At 42.4% G+C, this 23184-nt stretch overlaps 2 protein-coding genes across 3 annotated transcripts in view; one reads left to right on the top strand and one right to left on the bottom strand.

The window, feature by feature from the left end:
• CCDC30 (coiled-coil domain containing 30) overlaps positions 1-2937 on the bottom strand; it is a 94469-nt gene extending 91532 nt beyond the window's left edge. For both annotated transcript variants that reach the window (XM_089659388.1, XM_089659389.1), the window contains exon 1: positions 741-2937. In XM_089659388.1, coding sequence (XP_089515514.1) covers positions 741-749 — 9 coding nt within the window. In that variant the 5' untranslated portion in view covers positions 750-2937. The remainder of the gene's footprint in view (positions 1-740) is intronic.
• Positions 2938-3382: 445 nt separating this feature from the next.
• UTP3 (UTP3 small subunit processome component) lies at positions 3383-22762 on the top strand. Its single transcript, XM_089659387.1, has 16 exons — positions 3383-3525; positions 6218-6302; positions 6389-6445; positions 8218-8274; positions 9488-9614; positions 10117-10191; positions 11278-11402; positions 12066-12212; positions 14282-14353; positions 15691-15731; positions 15816-15912; positions 16507-16647; positions 18262-18383; positions 18461-18518; positions 18796-18903; positions 22616-22762. Exons 1-16 carry the CDS (start codon positions 3509-3511, stop codon positions 22703-22705), a joined length of 1419 nt encoding a protein of 472 aa, XP_089515513.1. The 5' UTR covers positions 3383-3508; the 3' UTR covers positions 22706-22762.
• Positions 22763-23184: the final 422 nt, after the last annotated feature.

Below are 23184 nucleotides of genomic sequence, written 5' to 3'. Positions count from 1 at the left end.
AAACCCTGGTATAGAATAAAGCAACCTTTAAAAGAACACGTATAGTTAAAACCTTTTTTTGTTTTTAAATAGAATAGGGAAAAGTTAAAAGCCTTGTCAGTTTATTTTTTGCGGTCGCAGAGAGATTTTCTTGCTTTTCCTCTCCTAGAGATTCAACAGGAAGTGAGAGGACATCTCTACAAAATGAGGATAATGCCATTAGACAGTCGTTACCATCAGATCTCCGAAGCATTGAACCCAGACCCAACCAGCCAATCAGCAATTTTAGCAGGAACTCAGTTATGATATCATTCTTGCACATCAGGTATAATTTTACAATTCAAGTCAAACAGTCTCCTATAAAGAGGCTAAAGCTTCACTTTTAGATTCTTTCATTCAGCCATGCATGGATAGCTTTAAGCATCACAACATACTTCAGAAATTCCACAACCAACTGGCCCAACTAAAATAATAAGCTTGTTGGCATTTTTAAAAGTGGGGACTTTTTTCTTCAGTGGCAAGGGATAAGTACTATAATGTATAAAGGAGACATAACATCCTCTTCTGTCACTGGAACAGAAAATTAAAGCAAATCTCCCAAACAGGGACACTGTCAGCAATAAACACCGGTGTCCAAAACTGGACTCAACTTTAACATGACAACAATGCTCTCAAGAAAACGTCATGAAAACAAAAGAAAAGGTAAATGAATTGTTATAATTAATTATTAACAAGAGCACAGAACAGGTGGTGAACGTTACCTTATCCATTGTATTCGTTAACTCCCCGTCTTCATGTTCTCAGTGCAAGAACCAGTTGCAGAGAATGTACCGGGAGACAGGTCTGGCTTTACCACAGTCCATGTCTTGTGTCCAGAACCAACAGAGGTATTCTGAAAGGACGCTGCAAGTATATACACCATGGGGCTAGAGGATGAGAACATCTGGATTTTTTATTTTGGGAATTCAAACTGTCCCAGGTCCTTCTAAATTTCCATGAACCTAGTTTTTTAAAGAGCATTCAATAACAACCAAATTCGCATCAGCTCTGAGAAATATAGGTTAGATCATCCAAAGCATGAGCAGACCATGCCAGCTCAACAGGCCAACATTCTGCTCTGGACAGTTGATGGGGTCCGGAGACTCTCAAGCTCAATTTCCGAGGTTTTAATTCCCACCAAATCTCTATGCCCTATGTAAATCACACTGAACCCCCACTGTAAAAAGAGAGATCGCTGTTGTAGACAAAGTCACTCCTGCACTTTAAGCTTTGTGTCTAGGTCTACTTCACACCCTAGGCCTACTGACTGGGATAACTCAAGCCCCACAGTTCATAACACATTCAATTCCTACTTACAAAATCATACGACCAGTAGGCAGATTCAGGACCACCAAGCCCCACTATCCCTATTCCCACTCTCTAGGACCAGGTCTTCTTCATGCCCAGGCTTAGTAAACAGGAAAACCCAATCCTTTCTGATCACAGCACCACCAAGCTCTACTTTCTAGGTTGCCCTCAAACCCTATTATTAGTAACTAGATTAAGGAACAGGTCCACTGAGCTCCACTATACTGGAGCAGATCACTCCTAAAACTCACTTCCTACATCCAGGGCCATTTCATAACCAGAAATCAAAGACTGGGATAACTCAAGCTCTGCTTATAATAGCAATTTCAATTTCTACTTTTCAGGTCGCCCCCAAATCCTTCTATTCAGCTTCATGTCATTCCCTGACAATGCTGTCCAACTCCCCACCATGTAGGATTTTTAGCCAGGTCTCATAGGAGTCTTCTGTCCTGGCCACTCAATATCCACTTATACCCAGCTCCAGATGAACCACAAGACAAGTCTCAAGACTCCTATATTCAGGGCTAACAACTATGAAACACCACCATAAAGAGAAAGGAATATACTGAACTTAATTCTTTGAATAGTGGCCAGATCCAGTAGCAGGTCCACTTCACGCTTAAGATCTACTGATCAGGATAACCAAATCCTGTTCGCAGCACCTCCAAAACCTACTTTCCAGGTTCTTCCAGCCTTTTCCGTTCACCTCCACACCATGTAGGCATTTTAATCAGGTCTTATACGAGTCCTCAGTCAGCTCCAGATGAACCAGAAGACCTTTATATCCAAAGGCAATCACTTCGAAACTCCACCATAAAGGGGTCCAGCTCCAAATGAACCAGAAGACAAGTATGAAGATACCCTATATCCTTGCTGTCCAGATCCACACCACATTTAGGCTTTTCCATTCATGAGGCTTGTACCCCAAGTCCCATGTGAGTCCCACCACTCACATGTAATCAGGATATGACAAGATAAGGCAGACTCAAGACCCCTATATCCAAGGCCAAGGAGTAAAAAACCCCATCATAAAGAGAAAAATTCTAAAAAAAACGTAATTCTTCAGTCATTGGCCAGGTCCAAGAGCATGTCCACGCCACGCCCAAGACCTACTAACCTTAATAACTAAAGTCTATTCACAGCACCTCCACACTAGACCTTCCAGGTTATCTCCAAACCTTGCTGTTCACTTCCACCTCCACCAATGCTGTCCAGGTCCAAACCACATCCAAGCTTCTCTATCCACCAGGCTTTTCCCCAGGTCCCAGCGGAGTCCCACCATCAGAAAATGGCCAGTCGTGCTCAGTTCCAGATGAAGTAGAAGCTCAATCAGAAGACACAGCCCAGGGCCAAGTCACTGAGGTCCAGGAAAGCCTCCTAGGTGCCCCTCACCCATCAGATCCTCATCCTTGGACCCAAGTCATCCACACATCCTCCAGCTCAGCTCCTGGACTCTTCCAGAGTTGTCAGTCGTCCTCCAGGCTCCCTGATCTCCCCTGTAGTATCAGTCCTCCTCCACCCCCGGCTCGTACACTGAGCACAGCAACAGGTAGCAGAGATCCTGCAGTGCCTGGAAGATCAGGACAAATCCTCCGATCCAGCCGGGACTCCCTCCTCCACCTCCTGACCATATATGGCAGCAGAGGGCGTCGTCATAGCAACAGTGGAAGCCGGCCGCGTGCAACCTACAATTCTCGCCGGCAGAACAAACAGAACGGATACAAAGTGACAAAAAAAGGAAATTCCAATCGAAACAAACATTTCTGTCATCGGTCACAGTATACTGTGAGGGTGACGGACGGTTAGCCACCCCGGGCCTTGTATTTAATAGACAGATATTATGTGTGTACTTGCTCGGAATTGGACAAAGAGACTTGAGTGTCTCCCACAGGTACCCCCACACATGGCTCATCACCCCGATACACTCCGATACACTCTATTTTGTGAAATTAATTGAAACTTGAAGAAAGGTATGGATGGAAGTCCCAGAAGGACCTTCCAATCAATGAGGACTAGGCACAGCCATTACAGACTCGGAGGACACATTCATTATTTACTAATGAAGAGATGTCTACAGTTTAATAGGAACGAAAGTGCCGGGTTGTGTTTCTGGAGGGGCTGCATTAGGTGGCGGACCGGAAGTGGGAGACACGTGTGAGCGGAGCCTGGAGAAGAGGGGAGGATGGGGAAGGCTCGCAGGTGAGTGATGATCGGGGGACTTGGCTGGGACCGTGGGGTGGTAGTGGGCCTCATTTGGAGGGACTGGTCCTCATTTGGGAGCATATCCCTCTGCACCCCTACCCTCTCCCTCAGCTGTCCCTGGTTTATGTCTGGGGTGGGCACCTCTACCTAAATGCTGACTAGTTAAAGTACATCTAAAGGCAAAACGTTTTACATTTTGGATATAGTATGGGAGGGTTATAACCCCGGTCAGTTTTTTTGCCATGTGTCCCTTTGGGGAGATTTCCCTTCACTTCCTGTCCCATAGCCAAACAGGAAGTGAGAGGAACTCCCTGGTCATCGCCAGCACTAGTGTCCCCAATGAAGATTTCCCCTCTATTCCAGTGGTGTATTTAGGTCTTGTGCTGCCCTGGGTAACACAAAAATTGCCCCCCACCTCACCTCAAAACACATATCACTAATATCAGCACCAACAAGCTGTCCCACCCAGAAGCATTCCCGGCTCCAGTCCCCTATATGTGCAAAATTCAAGATCTGCCATCTCCGTCATCAAAAAAACTGGTTCTTAACTTTTTTAGCTGGCTCCTAGATTCAAAGCAAATTTGTCAAGCTGTGTGTGTGTGTATATAGATATATACATACACACTCACCCACTATATTTCCAAAAGTATTGGAACACTTGCCTTTACACACACATGACCTTTAATGGCCCCCCAGTCTTAGTCCGCAGGGTTCAATATTGAGTTGGCCCGCCCTTTGCAGCTATAACAGCTTCAATTCTGCCGGGAAGGCTGTCCACAAGGTTTAGGAGTGTGTCTATGGGAAGGTTTGACCATTCTTCCAGAAGTACATTTGTGAGGTCAGGCACTGATGTCGGACGAGAAGGCCTGGATCGCAGTCTCCGCACTAATTTGTCCCAAAGGAGTTCTATGATTGAGGTCAGGACTCTGTGCAGGCCAGTCAAGTTCCTCCACCCCAAACTCGCTCATGAATGTCTTTATGGACCTTGCTTTGTGCACTGGTGTGCAGTCATGTTGGAGCAGGAAGGGGCCATCCCCAAACTGTTCCCACAAAGTTGGGAGCATGAAATTGTCCAAAATGTCTTGGTATGCTGACGCCTTAAGAGTTCCCTTCACTGGGACTAAGGGGCCAAGCCCAATCCCTGAAAAACAACCCAACACCATAATCCCCCCTCCACCAAACTGTACACTTGGCACAATGCAATCAGACAAGTACCGTTCTTCTGGCAACCGCCAAACCCAGACACGTCTATCGGATTGCCAGACAGAGAAGCACGATTTGTCACTCAAGAGAACGTCTCCACTGCTCTAGAGTCCAGTGGCGGCTTGCTTTACACCACTGCATCTGATGCATTGCATTGCACTTGGTGATGTAAGGCTTGGATGCAGCTGCTCGGCCGTGGAAACCCATTCCATGAAGCTCTCTATGTGCTGCTGTTGTGTGACCTATTTTTTCACAAATGTTTGTAGAAGCAGTCTGCATGTCTAGGTGCTTGATTTTATACACCTGTGGTCATGGAGGTGACAAACACCAATGATTTTTTTATTCATACATATATACATTTATATAGGGGTACAGTGGTGTGTTGAATTACAAAATACTGCTACCTTAAAGTGGTTGTAAAGGTAAGTTTTTTTTTTTTTTGTTTTTTTTTCCCTTACCTTACTGCATTCTCTGCAATAAGGTAGCAAAACTTTTCCTTGTCAACTCCCCCAGCCCGCCCTGAAATATTTACCTGAGCTTATTCTTGATTCAGCACTATGCCTGTCTGCAGCAAATCTGCTCTCCTCTCCCCTCTTCCCAAAGTATGCTCAACAGCAGCAGCTGTTAATCAAAGAGAGCAGGGGGCCGGGCTGAGCCACATTTTGTGTGTCAGTAGATGCACACTTTGATCGAGCCCACATGAGTGCCCCCATAGCAAGCGGCTTGCTGTGGAGGCACTCAGAGAAGAGGAGGAGCCAGGATCGCCGGCGGGGGAACCAAGAAGAGGAGGATTGGGGCTGCTGACTGCAAAACCATTGCACAGAGCAAGTGAGTATAACACGTTTGTTATTTTAGAAAACAAAATTATTATTTTTAGTCGTTTTAGTTCACACCTGTGTGTCTGGCTTTTGGCAGAATTCTAGAAGCATTTACTCACCCTCGACTCTCATGACAAATCACTTGATAGAGGTGAAAAGAAACCATAGAAGCAATTCCAGACACAGAGGTCTGAGTGGAGTAGCAGATACACAGTATTACAACTGCATGTGGTCACTGCTAGACTGGGTATTGTGACATGTAGCACTGCAGTGACCGAGAACAGCTTACAAAATTACTGCTGTTGTCAGTGAGCCCTTACACTGGGGGTTCTGGCCATTGGCCCTATGTGTCCACTCACTAAAATGCAATCCCTACTTCAAGCAAATTCCCAATGATCATGGCTTTTATATTTACCTAGTGAGAGCAAATAAAATGTGCACAGCTATGCCCCATCCATGCACTTTCCTTCAGCCCTGGGTACTCCTGAGGACACTCATCTGTAGTGTGCTTAGATCTTTGTCCGGCTGTGGAAGGATCATCTTCATCAGAGCTTCTGCTCTATCAGCTCTATTATGGCTGGACTGTAAACATAGAATGCAGTCAATGTTTTATTCTCTTAATATCTGATCAATCTATTGTTTAAAGAGAATGTTTAATCATCTTGCAGGAATCAGAGGCCCAAAAAAGCCCAAGTAGATGAACTTGTGTATGATGAATCCTTGTCCAAAGCAGATATCCCTTCCACGAAGGAGGTAAAACCTACCAACCAGTCTGTCATTATTGTCTGTAATGTGGATTTGTATTCTGGTAAAATAATTTTGGTTTTGTCCTATTGCAGCTCTCCTCAAAGTACTATAATGATGAAATTGATGATTACCACGAGGGGAAGTTTAAGGTAAGTCTGTATGTAGTAATGAGGTTCTGTAAACTCATATGCAGTCTGTAAGGTTTATGTCACTCTGCCAATGCTAGTTGACTGGATGTCTTGCTGACCTTGTAGCTTTAATATATTAGAATGGATCTTCACTCCAAAATTGAATTCTGCTCCCCACAGGAAGTGACCCAAATCATTGAGCCAGAGGTTCAGTATATTATTATTTATTATTATTATACAGTATTTATAAAGCGCCAATAGTTCGCTCAGCGCTGTACATTACAAAGGGGGACAGAACATGTGACAGAACAATACCAATACAATGCAAAACATGAGGGGATTGAGGGCCCTGCTCTTTCGAGCTTACAGTCTAGGAGGGAGGGGATGATGGCACAGGAGGAGATAGCTGTGGGGGATGGAGTGGTAGGAAGAGTGGAGGTCGGCAAGTTAGCAGGGGGTGGGGTAGGCTTCCCTGAAGAGATGGGTTTTCAGGGTGCACCTAAAGGAGAGGAGAGTAGGTGATAATCTGATGGGTTGGGGCAGGGAGTTCCAGAGGATGGGTGACACCCTGGAGAAGTCCTGGAGGCGGGCATGGGAGGAGGAGACCAGGGAACTAGAGAGAAGGAGGTCTTGTGAGAAGCGGAGTGTGCGTGCTGGGCGGTACTTGGATATTAGGTCAGTGATGTAGTTTGGGGCAGTATGGTGGACAGCTTTGTACGTCAGTGTTAGGATTTTGAATTTGATCCGTTGCGCAATCGGAAGCCAGTGGAGGGATTGGCAGAGGGGGGTGGCGGAGACAGAGCGGTTGGAAATGTTGGAAAAGCGGTGAATGAGTCTGGCAGCCGTATTCAGGATCGACTGAAGCGGGGATAGCCAGCGGAGAGGCAGGCCAGTGAGGAGGGAGTTGCAGTAGTCGAGTCGTGATATGATGAGGGAGTGGATGAGCTGTTTAGTGGTATAGGTTGTTAACAGTGGCAACAGGTCTAAGAAAAGGTTTTGCGCACAGCCCAACCTAAGCCAAAATTAAAAGGCCACCAGAAGGGTGCTTAAATACTCTCCTAGCTGCAATACTCGCCTTTTCTCCAATGTTGTCCCTTCCCCAGTAATTCTTTTCCACCATGTTTAAGTCTTTTCCAGATGTTTTCAGTCTTCCAGGTTAACTGATGCCCAGCCTGAAAACATAAAAATCAAGTATAAAAAACGGTGCTAAATACACTGGAAGCTATGCTGTAAATGGCATGGCTGCATGGAGTATAATAAATTTAAAAGCAGTTGGGCACATCTATGACTTTTCTACTTCTAGTCACAGAAATGCTGTTTTATTGACTCATTGAGGCAGGAAAAACTTTCATACATTTTTCTGATATGAGATTTGCTGGGCTCAGACTGTCTGCACATCCCTTGCTAGAAAACAAACCTCACACAAAAGGAGTTAAATTTAGTCTAGCAGTAACATGATAACCTGAATCCTATAAATATGAAGTTTTACTTTTTATTATGGAGATAATAGGCTTCATGGGAACATCATTACATTCAGGTCTGTGTAGAAACTGCTGTTTCATATCGGATACCAGATCCAGTGATCTTGCAGGCTGCTCAGTGGCCAGAGTGAAAGGACAGCATCCCATTTGGTCAAACAGGATTAGTATCTTCTGTTGTAAATCGTGTAGAACCTTTTTCAAATGTTCTTTACTTTTGTCAGCATAGGATGTTATTACTAAAAAAAGACATGATAAACTTTTGCTGTGATTTCTGTACTTTCATGTAATTCAAACTTTTAATGGTGCTTTCAGAGTCTGATGGAAAAAGGAGTCAAATTTGACAACGCTGATGAAGAATACGACAGCGAGGTAAATGTGGAAAAGCATACATAGGGATGTTGAAGTATTAAAGGATAACTTCACCTTTTAAGCCATCAGCTACAATGGCTGATGGTACTTGTAGTCTAATCATTCACAAGAACCTGTGAACGAACAATATGGCTGTGTGAGTGGAGCCCCACACAGTTGTGCTGTTGTCAAATTGTGACAGCCAATGCAGGGAGAAGATCCCCTGCCCACTGTCCCAGAGAGGGGAGTGCTGGGGGCAGGAGGTGGGTGCATACAAGCATGTTATATTCTAAATATGGTTGTAACCTGGTCCTAAAGGTGAACGTAGCCTTTAAATATCAAGTTCTAATAAAGTAAAACTATGGAGACTCATTTGGGAGCATGAAATTGTCCAAAATGTGTTGGTATGCTGACACCTTAAGAGTTCCCTTCACTGGAACTAAGGACCCAACCCCTGAAAAACAACCCCACACCATAATCCCCCCTCCAGCAAACTTTACACTTGCACAATGCAGTCAGGCAAGTACTTTTCTCCTGCCAACTGCCAAATCCAGACACTTCAGTTGGATTGCCAGACAGGGAAACGTGATTCATCACTCCAGAGAACATGTCTCCACTGCTCTTGAGTCCAGTGGCGGCGTGCTTTACACCACTGCATCCAACGCTTTGCATTGCACTTGGTGATGTAAGGCTTGGATGCAGCTGCTTGTCCATGGAAATCCGTTCCATAAAACTCTCTACGCATTATTGTTGTGCTAATATGAAGGCCCAGTTGTTAATATGAAGGCTATGTTCCCAGTTGCTTCCACTATGTTATAATGCCACTAACCGTTGACTGTGGAATATTTAGTAGCAAGGAAATTTCTCGCATGGACTTGTTGCACAGGTGACAACCTATCGCGGTACCACGCTTGAATTCACTGAGCTCATGAGAGCGACCCATTCTTTCACAAATGTGTGTAGAAGCAGTCTGCATGCCTAGCTGCTTGATTGTATACACCTGTGGCCATGAATGTGAGTGGAACACCTGAATCCAATGATTTGGAGGGGTGACCCACTACTTTTGGCAATATAGTATATGTATTGAATGGATAGGCTGCTTTTACATTAATAATTTGTTAGCCCTCAAAATGTAGGTGACAGGTGCACTTTAGAATTATATTGTTTTAAGCTGAGATGCCATTTGTTGTGCTCTTATACAGTCTCTCACAGTTTTTCAATTAATTCACTGTAGGATGAGGTTATGCCTCTTGATATTCCTGAAGAGGAGGAAGATGATGAAGAGGATGACGAAGACGAGGCAGAGGATGAAGATGATCGTATTTCAATGGGAAGTGACCTAGAAGATCGTTCAAATGATGGTTGGTCCAACTATACAAATTATTTGTATTGCCCTCAGAGCTTCTGTGATTTGCAAGGATCTGACATTTGTAGAGTTGCATAAGGGCCCATTCATAATATTATACTGTAATAAAGCATGATATGTATTGATTGCATTTTCTGTGGTGTCTTTTACCCCACAGCCTAACAATGGGCAATTGTGATTTAATAATAAATGAAAGAACTCTTCAGAAAGGAAATCTTTTATTAAGAGAATGATAGTCAGTTCCCAATATGTAAGTGTGAAAGGTGTCTTAGAGCAAATCTATACGTGTAAACTTAAAACTGATGTTTAAGCTGCTTATATTTTGCTTCCTTCCACCCCCCTCTTTATCATCATGCTAATGAAACTATTAAATTAAACTTTTCTGTTTTCAGTGTATATCTTATTTTAGATTTGGTGACATCAACTTGGCTCCAAGTATAACAATAACACACGACTGAATATTTTATCTTACAATATAATCTGATCTGTGGTTTCAGGTCTGCCGGATGCTTTGGCCTGGGGACAGAAGAAGAAACTGTACTATGACACAGACTACAAGGAATACAGTAAAAGTATGTATGTTTCTGTTAGTGTCAGGAGTTGCTGAAGCACTTGTGTAGACACAAAGGCAAACATCTTTTGTATTTTTCACTGATCACCACTCTAATGAATTTTGGATTGATTTAGGTGGTCACACCCATTTGACTCTGGTCTTCCAGATAACAGATATGTATGTTAATATGTTGCTGTAACATTTCTGCTGTTTGAGGAATATCTCTTAATCCACTTCTAGGTTGTTTATGTCCCATTAAATAGTAAGTCCATCCAATGTGAAGAAAACACTTGGTGACCACAGATGGTCTTTTATTACTGTGGCTTAACCCTTTGAGGACCGTAAAGTTTTGGAACGCCAAAAGAATCAATTTTTTTGTTTTTAAAGTTTGTACACTTCAGTTGCTGTAACTAAGCCATTTCATGAAATAATTGGCAAAAAGCTAGATCCATTTGTTGTTTGTTGATAAGAACTAATATTTTGACTCAAACCAAAAAAAAAGAGTTTTAAGTTCTTAATCAGATGATACACGCAATTACAAACATGGGATGTCCCTTGGTCCTCAAAGGGTTAACACTGCTTGCATTTGTGACAAAAATCATAAACCAATCACACAACTACATTAGTGCGAAGACTAGACTAGTGCAAAATAGACAACCAAAAATATAGTGAATCCAGTATAGATATCCGTGATAAATTGTCCATGTAATAAAATATAAAGTCTATATTTCTTAGCTAAACAATCTGACAGTCTTTCTACCGCCATGCTCAATTTTTCCAGGATAGGTAAAAGGCATACTGGATAGTTATGCCCCCTTATTAACAAGTTAGTCATAAAATGCTTTTCACAAAAGATTACATGTAGCAGGACATCCACGGTCTCCCCTTCCACCAGACCTTGGTGTAGCTGCTGATCCAAAATAGTTTTCCAGTATGTCCCAAAAGTTGATCAATTGATTCCTGCCAAACACTGATCGATATCTGTCCAGTCCATGTTATCAGTCAGTACATGGCCAGATTTAGAGTAGCAATAGGTGAGTGTCTGAATTTTTTTCAGTTTTATAAAGTTAACATTGTCAAAAAAAAAATTGTTTCATTTATAAAGAAAATAAAAAAAGCAAAGAGGAGCTAGAGGTGGAAGCTGAAGAAGAGGAAGAGGAAGCACAAAATATCCAGCAACGGTTGGCAAAGACCCTCAGTGAGGAAGATTATGGCCTGGATTTTATACAGGTAAAATGATGATGCCTACATTTCACGATAGAAAATATCTCTGTATCCAGGGCTCAAGAAGGCTGAATGCCAGATTGGGTATGGAATCCCTGCAAAGTGGATATTATAACTGGAGCAATAGAAGACAATTCAGCTGCTATGAATCTGAAAGCACAATGTTTGCCTACACAACCGTTTATGCAGGTCAATTTGTATTTCTGTGTGTATAGGGAAAACATTGGCATATATAATCTGGGAGCCTCTTTCAAGTGATATGAAAGCAGTGAGTATTTTGCATCCCTAGTTGCAGAGACAGGACTCGTTAATGCAAGACTCGATTTTTCTTTCTGCCTATAAAGATGACTCCGTACTTGCTTGTTGCACTGCCACGCCACTAGTCTTTTGCGCCTGACACACTTCTGGGAGTGTCAGATGCCTGGTCCCATCTGCCAGCTCCCTCTGTCACTATTATGTTCTCCAGTGAAGTAGGGGCTAGCAGAATGCAGTGGGGAATCAGGCATCTGACATGTCAGAAGTGTTTGATGCAGATTTTTTTTGCCTACTGTAGATCTTCATGTGAACTCTGAACCCTGGCTGAAAGTATATCTTGTATGGAAGTAAATCTATATAAATAGACCTTCCAAGTATCTTTTTAGGATTTTCTTATCTCTCATTTTCCTGCAGGAATTCGGTGAAAAACCAAGCGATGAGAAGCTGTCAGAAGAAAAGATTGTAAAAGATTTGCAGAAAATGTCTGATAAGGAAAAACGCAAATTGCTGAAAAAGGAATCTCCAGAGCTGCTGGAACTTATTCAGGATCTGAAGCTTAAGGTAAAGTACTGACATCATGTTAAAGGATAAGTTCACCTTTGGAACATGTTTCACCCGGTTTCAGGGTGGAACATGTAACATGTTTCCATAGCCACAGCAGCGCCTGCCCCCACCCCCCCCAGACAGAGAGGATCCTCCCCGTACTATCTGTCGGTTTTGAAAACAGCATGGCCATGCAAGGTCTCGCCCACATGGCCGTGTCGCTCATTTACAGAGTTCTGCGGATGAGTGCTTACAAGTACCGGCCGCCTTAGCAGCTGTTGGCTTGTAGTCTTCAATTAACTGCCATGGTGCTGTGGAGTGCCCTGGTAGTTCATTAAAGCTTCCTGTCAGAAAATCTGCTTGACCATACATCCTGTATGGCAAGCAGATATTCTGACAGGTCTGCAGGAGACCTGCATGGCATCAGTGATCTACTGATTGCATCTGCAACGCTTTCCAGGCTCCTTTGGACAAAAATAATAAATGCACATTTTTTTACCTGCAAAAAAATTTGCATTATTTTTTTCTAAAAGGTGAACTTATCCTTGTAAGTGTAGGAGTAAAAACAGACTGTCTCTCTCTTATCACTACCATTGCTTGAAGGAGTCACTTTGGTCTGCCCCGTAGAGACTGGTAGTTGGATCGAATTGTCCCCAACATTTATACGATAATCACAGCTGCTTTTCTTATATGGCTTCAAAGCATTAGGAGGCTGACAACATTATTCAGAATCTGCAGCCTCTGTACTACTGCCATGCCTCCTGTTTGCTCTTTGGGCTTCTGCTGGATGTCACCACATTGACAGGCGACCCCTGAAATGGGTCTGATGAGGACACACACTGTTGGGAGCTAGGTGTACAACATGCAATTTTCTCCCAGCTGGAAGACCAGCTATAGCAGTGAGGTTACTGACATTCTAGCCACCTTTAAGAAATGATTTATATGCACATATCATAATACTTTTTATGTGTCATTTTTTTAGCATATTGCTAAACAATATTTTAAATATACTTAACTATGCTAGCTTGCTCTGCTATTCCCCACACTGAAGCCCACCTTGAGCATTGTTCTGCTTGTATCTTCCCACCACTATTGGGTTACAGAACCCATCTAACTGAATAGGCCAGGGGTAAGAAAGCTTGGCACGTCAGGAACTCGAAGTCCCAACAGGCATTGCAGCACTCTGACAGTTACAGGCATGAATCCCAAGGTTGCCTATCCCTGGCTTAGGCCTTCTTCTCAAGCCTATTGGCAGATAAAGCAGACACTTTTGTTTTTAACTGAAATTCGGCAGTTTGCACTAAAGCAGAAATAAACCCTTCTATCCTTTTCAGCCAAGGAAGCTGCCATCTTAGCTTCTGCTTGATCTGCAACTGGTGCTGCACATGTGATCAGTTATGACACCTGCCACTTGATGGTTTGACAGTTTAGTTGAGATCACAAGCAAATGTGACTGTTAATATTCCCAGCATGCCAGGAATGTAACTGTTTTTTTAAACACTTAAATCAATGGGCTTAGTTCCACTTTATATTTATTATTTATTTATTTCAGGTACTTATATAGTGCTGTCAATTTACGCAGCGCTTTACATATATATTGTACATTCACATCAGTCCCTTACCCTCAAGGGGTGTATAATCTAAGGTCCCTAACTCACATTCATACATACTAGGGACAATTTAGACAGGAGCCAATTAACCTACCAGCATGTCTTTAGAGTGTGGGAGGAAACCAGAGTACCTGGAGAAAACCCACGCAGGCACAGGGAGAACATTCAAACTCCAGGCAGGAGGTGCCGCAGCTGGGAATCGAACCAACGACCTGAGTACTGCCAGGCGGAAGTGCTAACCATTTAGCCATTGTGCTGCCCAGTTTCTTATATTTTGATGAACAGCAAGAGATTATAAAAAGTATACGTAACAATCGCAGTTGGACAATATAGTCATTGAAAATAAGATTGTGCCTACCCTTCCCTCATTCTCTTGTGCTCCAGTTTTCATTAATCATTAGGTGGCATTTTGTTGTCTGCAGCATTTGGTATACTATGGCGCCAATCCTTCTTTCTTCTTCCTTTTTTTTTTTTTAGTTAGGAGAAGTGAAAGATGAATTGCAACCGTTGTTGCAGATGGTGAGAAACGGGACCATCCCCAAAGGAAAGGTATGTGATGTTTAAATCAAAGAGAGGCAGGGATTCTGAAAGGAAGTCGTAAACTTGAAGAAATACAAAAGTTAGAAATTTAATAGTATCCAAGTCCAAATTAATGTTTTTTGTTTTTTTTGTTTTTTTTTAATTTCGGGTTCAGGCAATGAATATTACATATTTTTTTCCAAGTTGGTCTTTGTATGCTTTGTTGAAACACGTCAGGTTTATAGAGCTGAATAGCTAAAAAGCTTGGTGCAGCCTTTATTTTACATTTTGTAAAATAAAGATTTTATATAACTAGTACAAAAATCTTAGCAGCACAGTGTTATGGCAGCCATCAACAAAAGTAAAAGTTTGGATTTAGGGGGATTTCATTTATTGGCTACATTGAAAAGTAAATTATCAGAGCACAGTAGCCTCTTCAGGCAGTAAGTACGAAGTCATTTTGTTAAGCTCTGCGCAAACTGTTGGTGCTATGTAAATCCTGTATAACCATAAGAAGCATACATTATATACATAGTATCATTTGTTTAAGCACCCACTGCCATTTGTGTACGAGGTGGAATACATCTGCATCTCTTTGTTATTACATATATAAAATGTATGCTTCTCACTATCAGTTCATATTGCCTAAGGCCTCATGCACAGTGGATGTTTTTAATGCTGCTCCTTGGAGCTTCTGGCATTTTTTTGATCTTTCTTTTTTTCCTGCCTCTAAATGCCCCTGCACGTTAGCCTTTGCATCCACGCACACACAGGCATTTAGATGGAGGAGAAAAAACAAATTTCCAGCACGTCCAGGAGCAGTGGCATTTTGGCAGGAAAAAAAATGCTTGACATGCCTAAAACGCTAGACTCGTTTAATGCTTGAGCATTCGTTTTAGTGGCCAGAATACGTTAAATTAATTTTCTGGTCAATGAAACTAATTAAATCCCAAGTGCTTGAAGCTCCTTAATGTGTCTCATGCATTAACTTCTTTTCTCCTGGCAGCAACATTTTATCAGAAAAAAAAAAATGCTTGGCACTTGTTAAGAGTTGGTAAAATGTCCTGTGTGCATGATGAGGCCTTAAGAAGAGGCAAACGTGCTTCGAAAGCTTGCGCTACAGTCTAGTTAGCTAATAAATCATCCTAAATCCTAACTTCTAGAAGTTACATTATGCGTTTAAAAAATTAATAAAGTAGAAAACTGACTCCAAGCTCCTATAATTTTCTATGATAAGCCTAATCAAACTGATAGACCTTTACTGAAGGAGGGGGGAGGAACAGTAATGGACAATCACTACATGGCATGTCTGTTTATTTCTATTTGATGCAATGTGATAAAACGAGTGACATAATTGTGTTTTTCAGGGTAGTGCCTACCTGAAGTCAAAATTCCAGCTTTATATGAAGTAAGTACCCTAATGGGCTTCTATTTAGTGATTTTATCTTTCTCTGTGCACAACTTGTAATTTATATCTTATTCCTTTTTCTAGTTATTGCACAAATATCAGCTATTACCTGTTTCTGAAAGCCAAGAGACTGCCTATCACTGGGCACCCTGTCATAGAAAGACTGGTTACATACAGAAATGTGAGTGTACCACATATCGTATCCTCATTACCTCCTCTGGTATATTGTTTTAGTTCAGTAATGACCTTTTTCCCACTGCACCATTTTTATTTCAAGGCTTCTTTAATCTAGTATCCCATTCTTCAAAGGGAATGTTTAGTCTTCTTTTTTTTCTGATACATATGAAGTTGTTGCATTTGTGTTTAAGTGGAAATCCAGACTATACCTAACTAATCTTAAAAATGCTCCCTCTCCCCTCCTAACAGCTATGTTGACTGACCTTTGAAAGATGGATTTATGTACTTGCCTGTTTTCACACCACTCTAGTCTGGCCACATGACCCAGCTCCCCTTGTCAGACAGAGACAGCTGCAGGGGAGAGGAGGGAGTGCCGACAATGGATGGGCCATAAGAGCCTATGGGTAACATCAACACTCCCTGGTATAATTATCCTTTGTTGAGCGCTCTCTCCCTTGCAGCTGCCGCTGACATATGTGTTGGGGGGGGGGGGGGGTTGTTTTCAAGGTTAGGTAGGTATAGCCTGGCATTCTACTGTAATTTATCATTTCTATCAATGTGTTTGCAAAGCTTTACACCATATACTTTTCTCATTCAGCTGATAAACAAATTGGCGGTTGTGGATCAGACATTATCTGCACAAATACGTTTGCTTCTAAGTGAAGATTTCCGGAAAAATACTGGTGCATTTAAATTCCAAAAAGGTCAACCAAAAGCTTCCAAGAAAGCAGCTGTCAAGGTAAATTGCAGAATTGGTGAATGACAAATTTAGCAATAGGCAAACTGCTAATAAAAAGTAGAAATCTATAGATTTTGATTGCCAAATGATTTGTGAATCTGCTGAGCCAGTCTTGTGATTTACTCCCCTCTGAGCACTGCACAGTCAGGCAGTTAACACACACTTCCTGCTTCAGAAATACAACTTTCTGTGTCAGCTCTCTATCCCCAGCCTGCTTATTACACAATGAATTAGCATTATCACCACCCATGAGACATTAGGGGAACTAGTAAACTAGGAAGTTGTAGAGTGATCTTGCTAATGAAGAGATGTATGTGTATCACAAGACTGGATGGACAGACCTACAACTCATTTGGCAGTAATCATGTATTTTGTGTTTAGCTTTAGATCTAAAGCACTATTTAGTTGTTTCTATAACACTTCTCTCTGTTTATTTGAACGGTTTCTGAATATATTGAGTAGACAATATGGCTAAATGTTTATGAACACCTGACCATGACACGTGCATGATCTTGTTGGATGTCCCATTCCAAAACTGTCGGAATATTGAGTTGACCCTACCCTCTCCATGCTTTGTGGCTAGGCTTCCACAGGATTGCAGAGCATGTCTGTGGGAATTGGTGTCCATTCAGCCAAATAAATATTTGTGAGGTCAGGCACTGATGTTGGATGAGAAGCCCTGGCTCCCATCCAGTGTTTCAGTTCATGCCAAAGGTGTTCAGTAGGCCTAAAGGATAAGGTCCAATAAAAATAATAAATGCAGATATTTTTGCAGAAATAAAAATGAATTTATTACATTTATTATTTTTTTTTCTTGCAGGCGCCTGGAAAACATTGCATCCATGATCAGTGGGTCAGTTGTGTAATGTCAAGCTTTTGTAGACAGGCCCTGCAGCTTTCTGCCTGCACATTCATACGGGCTATCTGTTGAAAGCTGCAGGGCTTGTGAATAAACTATGAAAGCACTCATCAGCTCCCTCACAGTTCATTCAGAATTACAAGCTGTCAGCAGTGGTGGCTGATGGTACTTGTAGTTCATTCATTCACAGGAAACTGTAAATGAATGACACAGCTGTGTGGGTGGAGCCCTGCATGACTGCACTCTTCAAGACGTTACAGGGGGTCCGAGGGGAAGATCGCCTGCCCTCTGTCACACTGACATGTGGAGCATGTTCCAAAATTTGAACTTTGGTGAATTTATCCTTTACGAGCATAAAGTAAATGCTCTGTGCAGGGCACTCAAGCTCCTTGACACCAAACCATGTCTTTATGGAGCAGGTTGTGTACACGGGGCACTGTAATGCTGGAAAAAAGGACCTTCTCCAAACTGTTACCACAAACTTGGAAGGGCAGAACTGTCTAAAATGTTTTTTGTATGCTGTAGTTTTAAACAGTCCCTTTCCCTAGAACACCTGAACCCAAATCATTCTATAGTGTAGGTGTGATGATCAGGAGTTCACAAACTGTTGGCTCCATAGTGTACGTGCCCTAAACATATCACTTTGCCTTGAGAAGCGAGCTCTTGTTTCAAATGCATTTGTTAAAAATCAGATGCTATTGTTTGTATAGAATACCTGGTAAGTGCTACTCATTCCATACTTCTGTTTTACACAGCGTCCTCTAGAGGAGCCGAAAGACATTGACTCAGATCTGGATGAAGAAGATGCTCTGAGTTATTACAGGATGATGGAGAGGAAACTACTAGAAAAAAGGAAGCGTGGGAAAAAAGAGGCAGTGTATGTATTATTGGTGTACTGTGATGTATTTTATAATTGACAGCTTCATCTTCTAAGATTTACTTATGTTTTTCTAGTGATGAGGTGCCAGCAGAAGAAATGGATCCCAATGCAAAGAGAGCTATTACTTACCAGGTAACAATACTAAGACAGTTTGCAGGATAACTGGATTATCCATAATCAGGCTAGAGCATAATGCCCTGCAGTACATGTTGGCTTCATGGTCTGTTGGAAACTAGCAGGCAGCTAAGCCAACCAGATTCCACTTATAGATGAAATATCACTGTTGGATGTAGTAATCCTTTGCAAGATGACCATAGTATTCAGTATAGTGTTTCTGTATATGTTTGTGGCATAAAACCTGAGGAAAACAAGGTAAGATTTGTTGATCTGTTGCTGTTGATAATTTCAGATTGCGAAAAATAAAGGACTTACACCTAAAAGGAAGAAGATTGACAGAAACCCCAGGGTTAAACACAGAGAGAAGTTCAGGCGTGCCAAAATCCGCAGAAAGGGCCAGGTATGTTTGACAGCCATGTGTACATGTGCTACGGCAGGGTTCCTATCAAGTAAACCACTTATAGTCTAAACCAGAGGCTCGACCAAGGTCCAGTCCTGGACCACTAGTTGTCAATTTTTCATTGTTTCAGGACTCTATCAATGTGCTGCTTGATAAACCTCATCAAATATATTATGTCTGACCATTAGCGACCCTGTTTAGGGCCCTAGTCTTAAGGGTCTATACTACGAGTTTATGGTCCATCAGATGTATTCCAGGACTACCACACTTTTATCCTCTCTAATCTCCCCCCACCCCTCCTGAATTAACCTGCCCAAACCCCCCCCCCCCCCCCCTGCCCATGATCTGGATAGCAGAACCATTTCCTGTTCAATATTAACTTATTAACTTTATCTCGGGCAGGAATCTGCTGTGGCTGCATAGATTTGTATGGGGCCATCCTGGGAAGCAGATAACAGTCCATATTCCCATCACACGTTCCTGGAATGGGCTCTTAAAAGTACTGGGTGCTGAAGTGATCACCAGCTGGATACTGGAGCATACTTGATACAAAGTATATATATTCGCCAGCACACCGCAAATCTTCAATTAAATCCAAATGTTTTTTATTGAAGATCGATCACATCACATTGTGTAGTGCAACATTTTGGAGCCACACAGGACCCCTTTGTCAGGCATGCAATGTCATCACATGCCTGACAAAGGGGTCCTTTGCGGCTCCGAAACGTTGCACTACACTGTGATCGATCTTCAATTAAAAAACATTCACTTAATTGAAGATTTGTGGTGTGCTGGTGAACATTTATGTTGCATCCTGGGAAGCAGCCCCTTTGTTCTGGAACACTCCCATACAAACCTATGAGGGCTCAGTGCCAGAACTGAAGTGCTTTGTTGCCCAAGGTAATGTTGCATACTATGTGGCTGTCCTATATAGCTTTGCACAGAATAGTATTTTAAAACTGCTCGGGGGACTGACTCTCATTCTCCTTTCACCTCCTACTGTACTTCGATGAAGCCAAACTGCCTAAAATATTACTGTTTTACTTTAAAAACTCTATAGAGTTTCCTTCTTTTTTATTAGATGTAATCTAGTTATGTGTGCTCTTTGCATCACGTATTTAAGTGTTCCATCCTCAACACTAAGCTTATTAGGACGTAATAAATACATTACTGAAAGATTAACAGAGATGGTTGCCTGAGTGCAGATTAAAGGATAATTACAGCCATCAGTGTTTGCCTGAAGTGTAAATGATTCACGGCTCAAGTGTTAATGTGACCACAAATGTCAGCAATTTTGAACATCACCTGTGATCCGCTGGCCAGTTTCTCTCCTCTAGGGTCCAGTAACAGGTTCTTTTGTGTGATCATTGTAGAACATTTGTGCTGACTCCAGCTGAAAGGCCTGAGTTAACAAGCTTTGACTTTGTGTCAATGAGCACATGCAGCCCTTTGTGACATTAGTTTGAGATGCTTCTGAGATTCGTCAGGATTTGACAGGTGCGCTTGACCTGCTTCATGTTGATTTTATAGTCCCATAGGTGTGCATAGGGAGAGATGCAGGTTTGATGCAAACAAAACCCCCTCAACACAGGTCCTTATAATGTGAAAATGATCATGCAGGAAAATCTCAGATTAGTTTCCTCCCCTAATTAATGTTGACCAGGCTCCTGAAGAGATCAGTCCTCAGCTGGCCATGGCAATGATCATCTCATGTTAGGGGGGGCCCTTTTCATGGCTACCGTCAAGTCATGGGAAAATATATTCATTGTCTACCCAGTTCAGAGCTGTCCTCCAGACTTCCACAGACTCAACTGCACGTCAGACCGTAAAGTGATACCTTGAGGCTGCCAATGTTGACTCTGGGGCTGTCATCACTACTGAATGATTCACTTAGGATGGATAAGTTTAGATTTTACTGTCTGCAATATTTTATTGGGTCATAAATCCAGGGTGGCAGCCATGGAGCCCGCACCTGTAAAATCTATTCCTTGCAACCTCTTCCAGCACCTTTTTCACACTTAAAAAAAAACAAACAATATCACTGATTCCCTTTAATGTCTTACTGGCCTGAGATTTAACCCTTTCTTGACAGCCTTAAAATGTATCTTAACCCAAGAACTAAAGATATCTTACTATTTCTTAGATGGTGGCTGCATTGGTTTTTCCTCCCCCCCCTTTATTTTCATCTGCGGATCCTGGCAGTAACACTTCCTGTTCTGGGGTGACAATGCTGTTACTGTACTGTATCCATAGAGGAGCTGTCACCCTAGGACAGGACGTGTGAAGACTACAGAACAACTACCCCTCTCCTCTTTAATATGGAGGCAGGGGGGAGAAATCTGTAGGTGGAGGGATGACCTAGACAAGGCCTCAAAGAATGCACTGGATTTCTGGCAATCCACTAGGTGTTTTTTCTTTTTTTCATGCTCTTGGTATAGCAAACCTCATTTAAATACTGTAACTAACAGCAATAAGGGAAGTTCATTGTTAGGGTTGACATACACTTTAATGGTAACTGGCGTATTTAGAATGAAGCCATTCTAAAAGGAAACAGACTAAAAAATATTTAGGCTTATGTTAAGAGTAGTATTTTTTTTTTCTTTTTTCTAAATCCTACTTCGGTGGATGCAGTATCGATACAATGCTGAATCTGTCTCTCGCCAGCCCTAAGAGTGAGAACTGAGCGATCAAACACTGCTGATCGCTCAGCTCTCCCTGATGCTCTGAGCAGAGAGTGTGACTGTAAGTCACTGCTGTCTGCTTTGCCGACCCCAGCGCTCACTGGAGCGCCAAGCTGTGGAAGGGGTGGGAGCTTCTGCCTCAGGCTCTCAGAGAAGCCAGGTGCTTGCCCAGGCTCCCGGGTGGGTCCCAACCATAAGGTTACAATTTTTCCCCAGCCTAGACCGGCTCTGTGACGTAAGCCGACAGCTAAAAATGGGTCACGGCTGCAGAACAAACTGGCTGTACTTCTCCTGTGGATCACAGGAGTGCAAACAAGCTTTGGCTGTACTACTCTTTTAAGGACTCCCTTCTGAAAATGCTCGTTGTCTGGTCATCTTTAGCTTTTTTGAGTCGCTGATTGAAACAAATATGCAATTGGTAAAGTTGCAACTTAGATGGAAGGCATGGGATCAGTATGACAGCTAGAATTTTCAGAAGGTTGAGTCAATAGCCGTTTGATATATTTCTGTCAGCACAGATCTCTTTTTTAAAAAGTGGACCTTCACACTAAAAAGCATGTTGTGCTGGCCTGCCTCCCCCTCCATAAAAATGGGATTTTTTTTTTTCCTTTTGTAATGTGCTTAATTTGTGCTGCAAAGCAGTATGTCTGCCTAGGTGAGAATTTTTCCCTGCCCTCTGTGCAGATGTGCTGCAGGACTCTGGTCTCAAGAAGCCATGTGCCACATTTGTGCATGTGCCAGCTTTCCTGGCCATCTGCTCATGTGCAGCAGTGCATGCACAATGACTGCTACCAGAGAAGTCCAAAACCTTCCCTCTCGTTGCATGTGTTGTAAATCAGCTACAGAGTGTGGCTCTGCCAGGACTCAAAAGCTGGACAAGTTGGCATGTGCCATAATGGTTGCACCTGAGAGGGGGTAGGAATGAATTTCCGCTTTAATCTCCTTGCATGTAGGCAGCAGGCCATTTTATTCCTGCTTTCCATCCAAATGCCTGTGTCTACGGCTAATCCTTTCTTCAATTCATCTTCCAGGTTCGAGAGGTTCGCAAGGAGGAGGTCAGGTACTCCGGAGAGATATCTGGAATCCGTGCGGGGGTTAAGAAGAGTATCAAGCTTAAATAACACATTTGTGGATTATATTGCACTATATTTTATATTAAAATTGTCTTCTATTTGTAAGTGGCTCTTTTGGGTTGTTTACATGCTTTTGAAAATTTTTGTATTTGACTGAAGAATATATGGATTGATGGTTATACAGTTGGGTATGTACTGTTAGGAGTGAGACCAGCTTCATGGGGTGCTGCAGTCTGTTTGTAGTGTTTAAAATGGTGGCCAGGAATCTCCATAAGATGTGTGTAGTTGTAGCTGATGTTGGATTTCCAGGAAATCTGCATGATATTTGCTGTACACACTGCCATTCAAATTACTGTTAAGTTGCTGCAGGCTGTATGGGCAAGGCCTGAATTTAAAAAGTACCCTGCAAAAGAAGAGGAATAAGCATTACCTGTACCCTGTAGTGCAGAGCCTATAACAGAATTTTCTTATCCAACATGTTCAGGTGTGCTGAATGCTTACATCCCCCACCATGAGTTGAGCTTATA

Source organism: Staurois parvus, unplaced genomic scaffold (genome assembly GCF_062004578.1).
Source record: "Staurois parvus isolate SC_StPar_1 unplaced genomic scaffold, SC_StPar_1.0 ptg001151l, whole genome shotgun sequence".
NCBI lineage: Eukaryota > Metazoa > Chordata > Amphibia > Anura > Ranidae > Staurois > Staurois parvus.
Note: the sequence above shows the minus strand (reverse complement) of the source record. Positions and strands in the feature narration are given on the sequence as shown.

Excerpts from the sequence above, each read along its gene's own strand:
- UTP3 (XM_089659387.1), top strand. Across the intron at positions 6,303-6,388 it reads ATATCCCTTCCACGAAGGAG|CTCTCCTCAAAGTACTATAA; the intron begins GTAAAACCTACC and ends GTCCTATTGCAG. Across the intron at positions 14,354-15,690 it reads GGACCATCCCCAAAGGAAAG|GGTAGTGCCTACCTGAAGTC; the intron begins GTATGTGATGTT and ends TGTGTTTTTCAG.